The sequence below is a fragment of the Scyliorhinus torazame genome, chromosome 3 (genome assembly GCF_047496885.1).
Source record: "Scyliorhinus torazame isolate Kashiwa2021f chromosome 3, sScyTor2.1, whole genome shotgun sequence".
NCBI classification, from domain to species: domain Eukaryota; kingdom Metazoa; phylum Chordata; class Chondrichthyes; order Carcharhiniformes; family Scyliorhinidae; genus Scyliorhinus; species Scyliorhinus torazame.
Window position 1 is genome coordinate 83849622 of NC_092709.1, and position 17617 is coordinate 83867238.

General features: G+C 40.8%; 1 protein-coding gene across 1 annotated transcript in view; it reads left to right on the forward strand.

Moving 5' to 3' along the window:
- The window catches only part of LOC140408553 (probable ATP-dependent RNA helicase DDX60), an 87026-nt gene that overhangs the window by 53749 nt on the left and 15660 nt on the right, over positions 1–17617 (forward strand). The window contains exons 26-30 of the mRNA XM_072495925.1: positions 2632–2770; positions 4552–4704; positions 7970–8074; positions 13050–13250; positions 16586–16690. Of these exons, the coding sequence (XP_072352026.1) occupies positions 2632–2770; positions 4552–4704; positions 7970–8074; positions 13050–13250; positions 16586–16690 (703 nt within the window). The remainder of the gene's footprint in view (positions 1–2631; positions 2771–4551; positions 4705–7969; positions 8075–13049; positions 13251–16585; positions 16691–17617) is intronic.

Here is a 17617-nt window from a genome sequence, read left to right on the forward strand (position 1 = left end):
GAAGTGCGGTGACCAGGAGAGGAGGGCGAAACGTCAGTGGCCAGCTGATTGGGAGGAATGGAAAGGGTTAATTGGGTTTGGGTTGGTAACAGTCTTTGGCACTGAATGCCTTCAGAACAGCCAAATTGGTTAGGTTTCTGATTTTCATTCGCAAACCTGTTTCAGGTGCCAGCTGAGTGCTACTTTTCTATCTTCAGCATGATCAGTAGTGCTTTTATGTGTGCCTAAGCGTTGTGCCCTGTTCCTCTCTCCAGATTGGACACTTGGTGACCTTTTTGTATTTTTAAAAACTGGTACAGTATCATCTAATATCTAGGCCAGTTGAACCCAAGTTACATTTGGATATATGCAAAAATATGGGGCTGAATTCTCAGCCGGCGGGATGCTCCGTTTGACTGACCGGTGTAACGGAGCATCCCGCCGGTGTACTGAAACAGAAATGTGGCGGAACGGGGCGGAGAATCCAGCCCATGATAACTATAGTATTCTTTTTAATGAACAAACTTACCATTTAATCTGTTAAACATTTCTACTTGAAATTGCCTCTATTTCTTTTATCCCCATCTCTGCTGAAAGTAATACAACAGTTCTTCAATAAACATGATCTACATTTTAATATGGTCCCAAGCTCTTAGACCTGGAAGCTGCTTACATCGGGCAAACAATGCTAATCATTTGCCAGTTCCACAGAAGTTAGTTACAAAGATGTTGATTTTTTTTTTTAATAGAAAATATTTTATTGAGGCATTTATAATTTCAACAATATTCAACATCAAATGTCAACAAAAACAGAACCACAACAATATAACCAACAACCCCACCCGAGCACAAACGCCAGCCAACATGGCTTACACAAACAGAGCCATCTTCCCAAGCCACCCTTCCGTTGAAAGGTGTTGATTTATAGCACAGCAAGAATCCCAACTACTTTGGGTGAATCAGCTTTCCGTATCGCATTGAAATGTTATTGAATACTGTTACCTATTCAGCTGAATCCACATGCTGCGTTCTTACAATGTGAACATCACCAGAATTTCATTGCCATGCTGGGTGTAACTTGGAGAAGGACATAGTGCCAATAATTGGCAGTCGGTTTTCTTCTGGTCAACACTGAGCAGCGGTCTCCTGAAGGATATATAACATGTTAGAACGCACTCTGTCAGCCATTTTCAGCTTAACGGCCAACGGCTAAAGAGTTGTATGCTGGAAGCATTTTGGTTCAAGAAAGCAAGGAGGGTAGACCAGATTTAAGATGCAAAAGCCAAACCAGGCACCAACAATTTTTATTTGACGCTGGGTGCTTTTACTGTCCAGTTGCCCGTCATAATTATTGAGTCCTATGTCATTCAATTGTGCTGATTATCTGATTACAAAAAGTATCCGAGATGAGTTCCTTTATTTTGCCTTCTGACATAGTTCCACGGTATATGTCGGGAACAGTACAACCGGTGGTTTAGTTGCTAGTTTATTGATCCAGAGTTCTGGACTACTAATCCAGAGAGCTAAGTATGGAATTTAGATTCCGTTAATTAAATAAATCTGGGATTTTAAAAATCTAATCATGTGTTCATTGATGGATTTTTATTAGAATCCATTTGGTTCATGCATGTCCCTTTCGGGAAGGAAATCTGTTGTCCCTACAGTTTACCAAATTAGTCCATTAATTGATTTTTAAAACCAACCACATTGCTGTTGATCTGGAGTCATATATGATGTGTTGGGTGCTCTGGATCCGTGGAACACATGCAGGCCACCAACACTTAGAATAGTGCAACACTATTTTATTAAGTTAGAAACTGTTGAACATACTTTCACTGTGGGTTAACACGATGTTAGATTACACTAAAGACCTATGCCTGTCCGAACCAGTCTATGCACTCAGCACATGGTGAGGACCTGTGCTGTAAGTTCTGTCCTTGTAGGAGGCTGCATCCTGAATGCACGGGAACTCTGATGGCCCCTTGTTTTTATAGTGAGTGCTCTAACTGGTGATTGGCTGCAGTGTTGTGTGTGTTGATTGGTCTTGCTGTGTGTCCATCAGTGTGTGTGTATCTGCACCATGATATACTGGTATATATCATGACAATATATATCTATATATAATATATAGATATATATGACTCCAGATCAACAGCAATGTGGTTGGTTCTTAACTGCCCACTTAATCAATTAATGGAGTAATTTGGTATGCCTGCAATGGTTCAGGAAGGTGGCTCACCACCACCACTTTAAGGGCAATTAGGAATGGTAAAAGAATCCACCTTGCAATCAACACCCACATCCTAAGAATGAAAAGAAAAAGTACAGTCAGATTCCAGTATGGGTAACTGAAAAGATATAATCAAAACTTAGACCAATTTGTCCTTCCCTATCCTACGTGCAATAAACAAATCTAGTGTATTTACCATTGTGCTTGCTTTGATCAGACCGTTATAGTAACAGGTTATTCAGCTCATCGTGGTTAATTTCCAAAGCTATATTAATGCAGCAACTATTTGTTTGAAAAATGATTTCAAGATTTTTTGCCCTCATTAGTCTATTCAATATAGTTTTCCGAAATACTTCTCATCATTGGCTTATGTTTCAATCAAAGTATTGTCCTGCAAAAAAACATTTTTTTTTTGGTTTCAGTGATCCAAAAGAGTCTCACGTATCCGACAACATGGTAATGAAAGAAACTGAACAAGAAATGTTACACCAGAAGCTCCAGGAAATGAGAAAGATTCCTGCGGATTGCACCTACGCAGTGGAAACTGCTGCAGACCGAAAGGTAAAGAGCGAGTTTATTTTTGTGCTATCAACAGATATTCACCTTGATCTAAATGTCTGCAAGTTGATGTATTTACTGAATATTGGTTATGGTTAAGTCTTATTTTCTTCTCACTATTTTCATTGATGATGGGTTCAAAGAAAGATTTGTAGCATTTTATTATATGTCTCCAAAAAGTCCCAAAGCAAAATTAAGTGTCTGTTAGATTGGCAAGCAAGACACAATTTTTTATTTTTTTCCAAATTTAGAGTACCCAATTATTTGTTTCTAATTAAGGGTCACTTTAGCGTGGCCATTCCACCTAACCTGCACATCTTTGGGTTGTGGGGGGCAACCCACGCAGACACGGGGAGAATGTGCAGACTCCACAGTGACCCGGGGCCAGAATCGAAACCGAGTCTTCAGCGCCGTAGGCAGCAGTGCTATCCACTGCACCACCATGCCGCCCCAAGACACAACTTGCATCCAGCAAGATTCCACAAAGAGTAGCAAGATAACTACTAAAAGGATAGGCTACAGTTTTCGTGATTATGCACTACAAAGGGTAAATATTAGAAAGTGTGGATGGAAAAGGAATATGTCTTGTGATTGACAAAACTGTACTCGGTTTCTTGGTAGTACAGAACTTGATATGTTGCCAAAGCTCTTTGTCTTGCACTCATCAGGAAAAATGCAAGGTCGATTTTCAAATACTTAATTTATACGACACGAGAAAAAAGAGCTTGCAGATTGGCAAGTTGACACTGATTAGCCAAGTCATTGCCAGTCAAACACAACAGCCTGCATTTGCAAAACCCAAAACAAAACTTAAGCTTTTCGATGTGATTCTGTGATTGGGAAGCACTGACTGAACAATTGTGACTGTGCTGATAGCTACAATAACAACCAATTAATCAGTCGCAAAGCGGCACAATAGTGCAGTGGTTAGCACCACTGTCTCACAGCACCGAGGTTCCAGGTTCGATTCTGGCCCTGGATCATTGTCCGTGTGGAATTTGCACATTCTCCCCATGTCTGCATGGGTCTCACCCCCACAATCCAGGGTAGGTGGATTGGCCATGCTAAAATTGCCCCTTATTTGGGAGGAAAAAAATTGGATACTCTAAATTTATATTAAAAAAAACAATCAGTGGAGCTTGTAAGTTGGCTCATTTAAACTTGTTAGATGTACATGCATTCATACACAGGCAGGAATATGTTTCAGCATCGTGCCATTTTCGAATTAGCTGGGAGCTTGGGGAGCCAATTGCTTTCTCATTTGTAATACCTCGGCCATCAATGTCGACTTCCCAACTGATGCCAACTTGCCCTTTTCTCCAGCAGTAGTATAAATTGATGTGGTCATTTGAAATTTAGCATTATTGCATTTGCCCTGAGGAGTGCAAGAGGAAAAGCTTCAGCAACATTTTCAGCAATGTTCTGTTTACAATAGTATAAACGTAGAAAGCAAATGTATTTTAGTCAGATTCCTTACTTAGTATTTTAGAATCCAAAGAGAAACTATGCATTTTTGGGTAAGCTTGAAAATAGCATTCCTAGTTCAAACGGATAGAAAAAAATTGTATTTTTATCATAGAAAAATAAAATACAAGAAACAAACCCAAGAAGGCGGGTGACAAAAACTGAATGCCATGGGGAAAGCTTTGTTTTTTGCTAAAACTTGGCTAAACAAACACCAATCTTAATAATTTTATTTTAAATTGGAATAAAAATCATTGCGTGGTAGGGTAAAGAATTTGTATTCCTCAATGATGCTTAACCGATTCTTTAAATTTCACTAGATTCTGGATACAATCTTTCAGCGATTGCAAATAGTGAAAACTGCAAATCAACTACGTTTATATTTGGAACGAGGCATTGGATTTCATCATGCTTCACTGAACAGTAAAGGAAGGCAAGCTGTGGAGATGCTGTTTAGACTTGGATTTGCCAGGGTAAGTGTTAATGTTTACATGAGTTAACTAGTAAAGGGGTAGACCACTCCGGGGATGCAAAGACTGGTGGGGACATGGAAACTCGGACTCTCTACTTCTTTGCTGCTAATCTGTTTGTAGCAGACAGGCTGTCTATCATAAAGCTGTATGTAATCCCCATCATAAAGATGGTACCTGGCATGTATGGATTTTGGCCTGATTTGCAACCCTTGTCGTGCATGTGGGACAGACCTATGGCAAGAGTGCACTGGCAAGGCCTAGATCAGCAAAATGGGTTAAAAACCAAGGTGAAAACTGTGCTTCATAAGAGTACTGACATTTCTCTTTGGAAAAACTTTAATAAAACATTTATTTTTTATTTTTTAATTTCTGCTAATGAGGGATGAAAAATTCATGTTTTTATATTGTGAGGTGTGTGAAATAAGTATTCTGGTCGACGACTATTGAACTATTGACTGTCCTCAATTGGGATCTGAATCAGCAGATCATGCAAGGAGTTTTGATATTGGTATTTCAGCTGGATTCTTATGAAGAGAGACACTGCATTTTCTATTTACAGTGGGGGGGAAAAAATCATAGGAACAGGAGTAGGCCATTCAGCCTCTCGAGCCTGCCCTGCTATTTAATGTGATCATGGTTGATCTGTGGCCTAACTCCATGTACCTGCCTTTGGCCCAAAACCCTTAATAGTTTTGCTTAACAAAAATCTATTTATCTCCAATTTAAAATCTTCAACTGCTGTTTGTGGGAGAGCGTTCCAAACATCTACCACCCTTTGTGCGAAGAAGTGCTCCCTAACATCTGAATGGTTGTACCCTAATTTTAGACTATGTCCCCTAGTTTTAGAATCTCCAAACAGTGAAAATAGTTTATCTTAACCCTGTCTTTCCAAGTTAATATCTTTTTCTTTATTTTTTAGAGTACCCATGGGTAATCTCTCATAACTTCACCCCAGTAATCCAGATATAATTTTTGTGAACCTACGTTGCACTCCCTCCAAGGCCAAAATATTCTTCCTACGGTGTGGTGCCAAGAACTGCTTGCAGTACTCCCAAATGGGGTCTAGCCAGGATTTTGTGCTTCTGCAACATAACATCTGGTCTTCATATTCCAGTCTTCTAGATATAACGGCTAGCATTCCATTGGCCTTTTTGATTATTTTCTGCACTTGTTCCTGGCATTTTAAGGACCTATGCACCTGACCCCTGAAATCTCATTGGACATCCACTGTACTTAACCACTTTCCATTTAGCAAGTACACTACTCTTTCTTTTTTTGATCCAAAATGGATAACTTCATACTTGCTTATATTGAATTCCACCTGCCACAAATTTGCCCATTCACCTTGTCTGCTAATATCTCCTTTCAATGTTATGCTATCATCTAGACTCTACAATGCCACCTAACTTTGTATCATCAAATTTGGATATATGGCTGTCTATGCCAGCATCTAAGTCATTAATGAATAATTGAGGCCCCAACTTGAGATTACTATGATACACCACGAGTGACCTCCTGCCAATTAGAGTATTTACCCATTGTCCCCACACTCTGTCGCCTGCCACACAACCAATTTCATAATCATGTCAATAATTTGCCCTCAACTCCGTGGGCTTTCCACCTTAGTTAACAGTCTCCTGTGTGGGACTTTATCAAATGCTTTCTGGAAGTCCATATAAATAACATCCAAAGGCATTCCCCTGTCTATTACCTTAGCCACCTCATCAAAAAATTCAATAAGATTAGTCAGGCATGACCTTCCCTTCAAGACTCCATGTTGGCCCTACCTGGTCAATGAAAATTTTTCGAGGTGTTCAGTTACTTCATCCCTGATTGTAGACTCCCGCAATTTCCCCACCACAGATGTTAGGTTAACTAGTCTGTAATTCTCTGGTTTCCCCCTTAAAAAGTGGAGTGACGTGCAATTTTCCAATCCAGAGGGACTACGTGTGAATCGAGGGAACTCTGAAAGATTATTGTTGGGTTATCTCTTCTCTTGGGCAGTCCCTCAGCGTCAAGGATGTCTTGCTTCCACTCCGGGGAGGTGGTTTGTGGTGGCTGAATAGCCTAATCATGGATCTGCAGACTCAACCACAGGTTTGGCACGTGGTGTTGATGAGGTGGATGCGTGGGACGCTCCGGCTTCTACGCTTTCCTTCCGCTGTTTACGCTTGGCCTCTGCGTGCTCCACCCACAATGCTCCATATGATTGGCACCTTCACGAATGCTTTTCCTCCGGTTTGTGCGTTCCAAGGCAAGCGATTGCCACGTGTCGATGAGGATGTTGCATTTATTTGGGGGGGCTTTCAGAGTGTCTTTGTAGCATTTCCTCTCTCCTAGTGACCACTTGCCATTGCGGAGCCTGGAGTAGAGCCCTTGTTTCAAGAGTCTTGTGTCGGGCAATTTGGCCCACCCATTGCAGCTGGTTGAGTGTGACCAGTGCTTCGATACCAGGGATATTGGCCTGGGAAAGGACATCTACAATATACAGCAGCATCTACAATGTGCCCCCCCCTACTTCCTTTAACACCCATGGGTGGGAATCATCAGGTCCTGGGGAGTTGTCACTCTAGTTCCATTAATTTCCTGGTTGCTGATGCTGTACTTGGTTAATTGTATTAAGTCCCTATAGACTGAATTTTTTCAGGACTTTCAGCAGGTTATCCTCCTTTTCAACTGTAAATAGCAGTCATAGACATTTCAAATTATTGTTAAAATGGGTGCTTTCTCTTCATCCTTTCTGAATCAATTAGGTGACAATTCAGTTTTCATTCAGTTACCAATAATACGATAATTAGCAAATCCTTATTCTCAAAGATTATCACCTTTTTATCTGTAACAAATCTCAAATATATCGTTCAGGTGCTTTTATTAAAGTTTGATTTTGTAGAGCAGAAAATGATCAATTACAAAAATGTATTTTCTATTTTTATCCTTGTGCTGGCTAATTGATCTGTGATGATAAATTATAGGAGTGTGAATTACTTTAGAAAAACCGTTGTAATGAGTAATCCTTGCTCATTTTACAGTTAATAACTGTATTCTGCTGTGAAAAGCCAAAACACACATTGTTAGAAATACAAAAGGCAAATCAATTTAATTTCCAGAGTGCCTGTTCATGGAATTGCCCGATTTTAGTTCAGTTGTTTTAATGCTGTAAATTCAGCTTCCGAATGAAGCTTTCAGATGCATATTCAGCTGTTCGAATTGAACTTTGCTTTTGATATTACATTTAATTTAAGAAATGGACATTGTCTTTCGATAGGTTGTGACTGCCACTGGAACCCTTGCTTTGGGAATTAACATGCCGTGCAAAACTGTTGTCTTTCTTGATGATTCAGTATTTCTGGATGCCTTACAATACCGACAGGTACCCACATCCCACTCTTTTTATTTATTTGGATCAATTTCTTTTTTAATATCGTTGTGGAATTTGTCATAATTTGTAAATAAAGCATGTTCATGTTTTTAGGCTTTTTCTTCTAAACTATCTTCTTATTTCCCAGTTAAAATAATTTCAGCTTTGAACAAGATCAAATTATTCAAAAACTTGTGCAGCAATTTTTAGTGTTTTAAACGAAGACCAATTCAATCTTTTGATCATCAAATACATTTACCCAGTTTGGCTCCACATTCCTCAATACTCATGCCTGACAAAAATCCATTGATCTCCAGTCTTGGAAATTTCAGTTGACAAGCACTTTATTCGACACTATCAGATATCTTCTAAAAATCCATGCACATGAAAAGACATGCATGGTATTTACCTTTGCCTTTGCCTTTACCAGTACAGACGATCATTTCCATGGAGTCTTACTAAATTTATCATACATGTCTGGTTTACAAATCCATAGTAAAGACAGAAAACGCTGGAAATACTCAGGTCTGACAGACTCTGTGGAGAATGTAAGTTAACATTCCATTTTTCTCCACAGATACCTGCTGAGTAGGTCCAGCCTTTTCTGTTTTTATTTCTGATTTCTAACATCTGTAGCATTTTGCCTTTTTTGCTGACCAACAAAGTACTAATCTATGTTGGCTGTTCCCTTTTAACCCATGTTTTTCTAGGTCAACTTTAATTTTCTCCCATGTTATATTATCTAGGAACTTGGTTAATATTAACTTTAGCCTATCCGGTTTAACTCTCCTCTTGCTTAAACAGTGGTGTTATGCTGGCAGCCCTTCAATGCTTTGGTACCATTTTCAAACCCAATGATGTTTGAAAGACTGTAGTCAGTTTTTCTCCTGTTTGTGAATTTCCTTTGTGTAGATCCTAGAATACTCATTAGAATCCAGTGCCTTTTCCACTGAGTTGCAGCGTGTTCTTTTTAAACACAAACTCCTTGACCGTCCTGTTAAATTGCGCTAACTCATCTGTGCAAACCAGGTCAAAATACTCAAATTGTTTCTGCTATTCTTTCATCATTATAGCATTTTGTTTTACTTTTTAATTTTAAAATCCATTGCATTTTTCCTTATTATTTGCTAGCCTTTGCTCGTGCATCATCTTAGTCTTTCTATTTTTTTTGTTTACTGGTTTTATATTTGGAAAAATATTTTATTTTCCATTAACCCTAGATTTTCCATGCTTTTTTAAAGTCTCCTTTTGATTTCTGTGCTCATTCAAGGAACTCAAACTTTTGCTGAACCCCTTTTACTGGTGGAAGTATGACAACTCTGTACTTCAATTATCACTTGTCTGAATGTTTCCCTTATTTATGCAGCCTTGCTAGATCTCTTTCCTCCCCCCCCCCCCCCCCCCCCCCCAAACACTGCATTTCTCTGGCCAACATGTTTGAGATTATGTTAACTTGTTTTGATGAGAGTGGGGATTGCAAGGTGGTGAGCAAACTGACCATGGTACAGGAAGCCGTTTAAGTGGGGGTCCAAAAAGGAATGTAGTGGCAGCAGGAAACAGTATAGTGAGGGGATTAACATTGTTGTTCTCTGCAATGAAGAGTGGGGAGTCCAGAAGGCTATGTCACCCGCCTGGTTCTCAGGTTTGAGATATCTGCTCAAACTTGCAATAGGAGGGAGAGGGTCCACTTGTTGTCCATTTAGGTACCAACTACATTGGTGGAATAGGAAAGTGTTTCTCCATAGTCAGTATGAGGAGCTAGGCACTAAATTAAAAGGCAAAACATCAAAGGTAATCATCTCTGGGCTATTACATGGGCCTCTTGCAAATTGGCATAGTGCAAATAAAATTAGGGGAAATGATTGTGTGGCTCAAAGTCTGGTGTGGGAGAAGTGAGTGCTGGTTCACAGGGCACTGACATCAGTGCTGGGGAAGGTGGAATCTGTCCTGTTGGGGCGGTCTACACCTCAATTGTGCAGGGACTAGCGAACCGCATAACTAGGGAAGTAGAGAAAGTTTTCAGCTAAATAGTGGGGCAAGCGATGAAATTTGAGAAGATGTGGTAAACCAAGAGTCGAGAAAAGGCAAGAGAGAAAAACATTAATATGGGAAGTGATAAACAGAATGTGACAGGGAGGGATAGTCAGTACAAACAGCAGTCCGGTTACAAAAATTCTATCAGGACAAAACTTAAAGGCTCTGTATCTTTTTGATCTGTACGTAGCATTTGAAACAAAACATGAACAGATAGTACAAAGGGAAATAAGTAAGTATAATCTGATAGCCAGAGATATGGCCGCAGGGCGACATAGACTGCCCCTGAATATCGACCGGTGCAATACTTTTAGGAAGAACTGGAAGCTAGGAAAAGGTGGAGGGGTGGCTCTGCTAATTAATGATAGTATTGGGGGTCAGTGGGAGGTTACATTCAGTTTCGCCATGGTCTTATTGAATTGTTGAGCAGGCTCAAAGGACCGAGTAGCCCACTCCTAGTTTCTATGTGTCTCGGTGAATTCCCCTTTTTTTCTCTCTCTCAAGTTGTTCTTTCTTGGCAAATAGATTTGGTTTTGAAAGTTCACCTTTTTAGAAAAAGACTCAAATAAACACTGCAAGGTGTTTACATATTAAGTAACAAATTAAGTTAACTCCCCTGTGTATGTCAAGTTTGAAATATCCCGTGTGTACCAGGAAAGCCTGATTTTATTTCCGAGAACAACTACATTAAGATAACTGCCATTACAATGCAAATGGTACTAATTGATTCTGATGTGATGGGTCTGGATTACTGGAGGTGCTAAACGGAGCCATGGGTCTATCTTTCATGAAGCGATGGAAAGCTAGAAATAGCTTCAATCTTGGTCGTTCTGAGGCAGTTCTTAAAGCCTGAGTTTAGGAGTGAATTTGGCAGGGGCCCTGAAATTAGCAGTTTATCCTTCATTTGGACAAACATGTATGGTCAGGTTGGAGAATTGTAGGATGGAAAATAATATTTTTAAAAAAAGAGGGGAAGATCAGTAAATGCAGAACTGTACCACTTGTTATCCTGTTTTGCTACAATCTACAAAACCCCAAGTTTTGGTACAGTCTAGTTAGGGACCGATAACATTTCGTTTAAAGTAGACAAAATTAGAATCCTAGGTACTTCGAGAATAAAGCCACGAGATTCCAGTTTTTTTTTAAAAAAAGCAAACTAAACTTTACTGTACACAGTTTAAAAAGTGAAACCATTTACAATATCTGTTCATACTCTAACATGAGGTATATGTGAATTAATAGGCAAGCTGTGGTCGAACAAGCTGCATTGCACAATAAATGGCAGATGTGACCAAGATATAAATCACAGTTAATTATTTTTTAAAATAAATTTAGAATACCCAATTATTTTTCTTTTCCAATTAAGGGGCAATTTAGCATGGCCAATCTGCCTACCCTGCACAACTTTAGGTTGTGGGGGTGAAACCCACGCAGACACGGAGAATGTGCAAACTCCACATGGACAGTGACCCGGGGCCGGGATTGAACCCGGGTCCTCAGTGCTGTAGGCAGTAATGCTAACCACTGCGCCACCGTGCTGCCCCAATCTTAGTTATTTCTACAACCCACCCAGATGTTGGTGTCCACTCAGAAATACACAATTTTGTTAAAAGCCCTCTGGAGGGATTTCCCTCAAAGTCTCATTGACTCATAATGCTTCAGCGACTGCTCACCCCCTGATGGTTTAATCTCCTCCTGAGACTAGGTTCCAGTAGCTTAGCGAGGTTGCACTCCAGTACCAACTCATTGGCAGAACTCCGGTTCTGAACCCTGCACACCTTTGGGTTGTTGGGGGCGAACTCCCAAATACAGGGAGAATGTGCAAACTCCACATGGACGGTGACCCAGAGCCGGACTCGAACCTGGGACCTCGGTGCCATGCAGCAGCAGTGCTAACCACTGCGCACTCGTGCTGCCCCTGAAGCGTGGAGTCATGACCGTCCGCTATCTTTTAACTCTTCAAGGCTTCTCTGAGCCCTCACTATTTGGAGCCTGTAGACAGCAGCACATTTGCTGCCTGGATTCTTTTCTTCATCCTCGCAAGACAAACAACCCCATGGGCCACCTCTGCAGGGGTTCCTACCACAGGTCTGTCTCGCTGGGTCTCCTCTTTTTTGGACCTTACCCTGGGTATTCTCCTTATGAGTTAGCTCTCTTGGTCCCGGGACTCCCCTAGTAATGGCGCCAAACCTGGGTCCTGTGATCCTTGTTTTTCGCACCGCACAGGCACACTGCTGATGTCCCGGAAGGCCGATTTCTTAAGTTTAAAAAAAACTCAGAATGAAGCATGCATGGCCTATCATCCTGCTGAGCTCTGAGCATGCCCTGAAGCCTGCCTTGAAATGGAGCCCTTGCTCTCCACCCGAACCAGGTAAGTTCCTATTCCTTAACACATTAAACAGACTAAACCAGAAAACTGCCGTGTTTAATCTGTTGAAACAATCTATGCAACAAAGAATAATAACTTTTATTAGTGTCACAAGTAGGATTACATTAACACTGCCGTTAAGTTGCTGTGAAAAATCCCCTCGTCGCCACACTACGGAGCCTGTTCGGGTACACTGAGGGAGAATTCAGAATGTCCAATTCACCTAACAAGCATGTCTTTTCGGGACTTCAAAAATCATACTGTGATACCTGTATGAAGACCAAATCGAAATTTGTAATAGCAACCTTGCCTATTGTGGTAACCTGAGCACAAAAAGGTAGTCCAAACATGTTAATAAAGTAAATCTTCTTTAATATATGAAAATAACGAAGTTTAAAATACAATATGGACTCTAAAACGGGAGCAGCTAGCTAAGCATCAAAATAACAGAATTAGAACTAACGACAGTATACATAGGTAACAACAACTAATAACGTTACAGCACTTACCAATGACATCAGCAATGAATTTAAACAAGAAGATGCATAATAATAACACTCTGTAACACCAATATTCTCTTTTCAGATGTCTGGGCGAGCTGGAAGACGAGGTTTCGATTTGATTGGTAATGTGGTCTTTTACAGTGTCCCAATGCCCAAAGTACAGAGACTTCTCAAAGCAAGTGTTCCCCAACTTAATGGCCAGTTTCCTCTATCTGTCACTCTTGTGCTTCGTCTTATGCTGCTGGTTGCTAAAGCTGAGGACCCAATGGATGCAAAAGCCAAGGTATTTAATTATCGGAGAGTCTTGTCATTGCAATATTATTATTTGGATATATAAAGTTGTATTTTAACTTTACAGCAGCATTCTTTTGTTTACTCATATTATTAGAAGTATGCAGCATTGTTATAAAATTGGAATCAAAGATACAATTTCTAACTTTGTGGATGCCACCAAATTGGGTGGATGGGGAATCAATTAATATTGAGGCGAACTGCAACAAATTACAGGTGGACATTAAGTAAACTTGCAGAATGAACCAATACTGGCAAATGCTTTTCAATAGAAATAAATGTGTGGTATTTAGGCAGGAAGAATAGGGTGATCAGCTATTACTTGGAAGGTGCAAGTCTGTTTCGGGTAGAGGAACAAAGGATTCTTAGGGTACAAATACATCAATCACTAACTTGTACCACAGATTTGCAACACCATAAAGGGAAACCCAGCCTTTAAAATTATGAATAGTTTTGATAGAGTGGATGCAGAAGGAATGTGTCCTCTTGTGGGCATGACGTGTTACAGAATTAATAAACTGAAAACATGGGCAAGATAAAAATGATTAAATAACTGAAATTTGGCATGTTGCTGTCTGAGGACACGCGCGAACAGATTCAAAAACAGCTTCCCCGCTGTTACCAGACTCTTAAACGACTCTCTTATGGACTGTCCTGATTAATGCTACACTCCTGTATGCTTCACCCGATGCCGGTGTCTATGTATTTACATTGGGTATCTTGTGTTGCCCTATTATGTATTTTGTATTTTCTTTTCTTTTCCATGTACTAAGTGATCTGTTTGAGCTGCTCGCAGAAAAATACTTTTCACTGTACCTCGGTACATGTGACAATAAACAAATTTAATCCAATCCAATCTTCGGCTTATGCAGAAAGTAAGGAGGCATGGGATAGTGGGAAATTTGGCCAGTTGGATAACAAACTGGCTAACCGATAGAAGTCAGAGTGGTGGATGGCAAATATTCAGCCTGGAGCCCAGTTACCAGTGGCGTACCGCAGGGATCAGTTCTTGGTCCTCTGCTGTTTGTGATTTTTATCAATGACTTGGATGAGGGAGTTGAAGGGTGGGTTAGTAAATTTGCAGACGATACGAAGATTGGTGGAGTTGTTGATAGCGAGGAGGGCTGTTGTCGGCTGCAAAAGAAAGAAAGAAAGAAAATCGCTTATTGTCACAAGTAGGCTTCAAATGAAGTTACTGTGAAAAGCCCCTAGTCGCCACATTCCAGCGCCTGTCCGGAGAGGCTGGTATGGGAATTGAACCGTGCTGTTGGCCTGCCATGGTCTGCTTTCAAAGCCAGCGACTTAGCCCTGTGCTAAAGAGACATCGATAGGATGCAGAGCTGGGCTGAGAAGTGGCAGATGGAGTTTAACCCTGAAAAGTGTGAGGTTGTCCATTTTGGAAGGACAAATATGAATGCGGAATACAGGGTTAATGGTAGGGTTCTTGGCAATGTGGAGGAGCAGAGAGATCTTGGGGTCTATGTTTATAGATCTTTGAAAGTTGCCACTCAAGTGGATAAAGCTGTGAAGAAGGCCTATGGTGTGCTAGCATTCATTAGCAGAGGGATTGAATTTAAGAGCCGTGAGGTGATGATGCAGCTGTACAAAACCTTGGTAAGGCGTCATTTGGAGTACTGTGTGCAATTCTGGTCGCCTCATTTTAGGAAGGATGTGGAAGCTTTGGAAAAAGTGCAAAGGAGGTTTACCAGGATATTGCCTGGAATGGAGAGTAGGTCTTACCAGGAAAGGTTGAGGGTAGTAGGCCTTTTCTCATTAGAACGGAGAAGGATGAGGGGCGACTTGATAGAGGTTTATAAGATGATCAGGGGAATAGAGTAGACAATCAAGAGACTTTTTCCTCGGGTGGAACAAACCATTACAAGGGGACATAAATTTAAGGTGAATGGTGGAAGATATAGGGGGGATGTCAGAGGTAGGTTCTGCACCCAGAGAGTAGTGGGGGCATGGAATGAACTGCCTGTGGAAGTAGTTGAGTCGGAATCATTAGGGACCTTCAAGCGGCTATTGGATATGTACATGGATTACGGTAGAATGATGGGGTGTAGATTAATTTGTTCTTAATCTTGGACAAAGGTTCGGCACAACATCGTGGGCCGAAGGGCCTGTTCTGTGCTGTATTTTTCTATGTTCTAATCCTGCTGCTGTCACGTTCAAAGTTACAGAAACTACTGCGGTGTTATATTTCATTGCAGGAAAAAGTTGCTTGCACTGTTGTGCAGTCATACAATATCACTTCCTTGATTCATGGCAGCACGGTAGCATAGTGGTTAGCACAGTTGCTTCACAACTTCAGAGCCCCGGATTCGATTCCCGGCTGGGTCACTGTCTGTGCGGAGTCTGCACGTTCTCCCTGTGTCTGCGTGGGTTTCCTCCGGGTGAACCGGTTTCCTCCCACAGTCCAAAGATGTGCAGGTTAGGTGGGGGTTACGGGGATAGGGTAGATACGTGGGCTTGAGTAGGGTGCTCTTTGTAAGGGCCAGTGCAGACACGATGGGCCAAATGGCCTCCTTCTGCACTGTAAATTCTATGATCTATGATTCTCTCCTTCCCCATAATTTTGGCTTTCAATTACTAATTTAAATGATGTGCAGATGCCAGCGTTCGCCTGGGATGAGCACAGTAAGAAGTCTTACAACACCAGGTTAAAGTCCAACAGGTTTGTTTCAAATCACTAGCTTTCGGAGCACTGCTCCTTCCTCGGGTGAATGGAAAGGTAGGTTCCAGAAACATTTATACAGACAAAGACATTTATATTGTCTGTATAATTGTTTCTGGAACCTACCTTTCCAATCACTTGAGGAAGGAGCAGTGCTCCGAAAGCTAGTGATTTGAAACAAACCTGTTGGACTTTAACCTGGTGTTGTAAGACATCTTACTGTAATTTCAATGAGTCTCAGACTATCAGCTGCTGAAATAAAACTTTTACTCAAATGTATTTCATCACATTTGCACCACATTCACCAGGGAACTGCACAGAAAAACATTTAGCTCATCTAAACCCATTAATATACTTTTGTAGGGCAGCACGGTGGCAGTGGTTAGCACTGCTGCCTCACAGTGCCAAGGTCCCATGTTCGATCCCGGCTCTGGGTCACTGTCCGTGTGGAGTTCGCACACACTCGCCGTGAATGCGTGGGTTTCGCCCTCAACCCAAAGATGTGCAGGATAGGTGGATTGGAAATGCTAAATTGCCCCTGAATTGGAAAAAATGAATTGGGTACTCTAAATTTAAAGAAAAAGAAAAAAATATATACTTTTGTAGTGAATGCATTTTGACAATAACTGGAAACACTTATTTTTTCCTAGGCTTTGTCGTTGCTGCAGCACTCTATGTTGTGTTATGATAACAAGAAACAACAATTGGTATTGAAGCTGTACTTCCTGTCCTGTTTGCAGTTTCTTCTCCAGGGGGTAAGATTTAATGCTGTCTTGTCAAAAGCGTCGACAGATGAGATTCCAGCAGTTGAGATTATCCAAACCCAACAGAAGCCAAGGATTGAATCAAAAACCTTTCTTGCTTGTATGACTCAGCTTCTCATTTAAGAGGAACTTATTGAGGGATCTTTTTATAATGACTCTTAAAATATATTTTCAGCAATTTTTATCTTTAAAATAAGAAATTAACTAAATGTTTTTAGAGCTTTTAGAAATAAAAAAAATCTTGTGCTTTTAAAGAAAACCTGGGTTAATGGCATATGGGCTTTGGTGACAATTCCAGTCACCCCATTAATGGAATACAGCTATTCAACAGTGTACTTCACGCTCATGAGAGACCAGAAGAAGACTCTTGGAAGTCATGAACAGGCATTGCAGCTGTTACTGGGCTGTTCCAAACTGGAAGGCCAAAAAGCAGTGATTAAAGAATTGTAAAGACCGATACACCTCTGATTCAGTTATAAAACAAAATTCAGATACTAATCATTTGGTACTAGTTATCTATCCAATCATGACTATTGATTAGGTTTACATCATGCATGTTATATCAGTATAGTTGACCAATTACAACATGTCGGCGCCTCTTTAATTAACATCTAATCAGCACAAAGATGATACATGCTGAATCCTAATATTTATATCGGTGGTCCGTTATCTGGTTTGTGCCCATCAATCACCCTTCCTGTCAGGAATCACTGCTGTTTAATGCCTCCTCTCGAGGTAGGGATGATACAATAGACAGACAACTATATGATCCTCACCTCCCTTCCAATATCTCTAGACACCATGGCCCAAAACAAATGGTAGAATTACCCACATTGTTATTCTCGGCCTTGAGAGCTAATGCCTGTGGAGTTCCTGCCTGAGAACAAGCCCCAGGCTGATTGTGTCCTTGGGATGTCT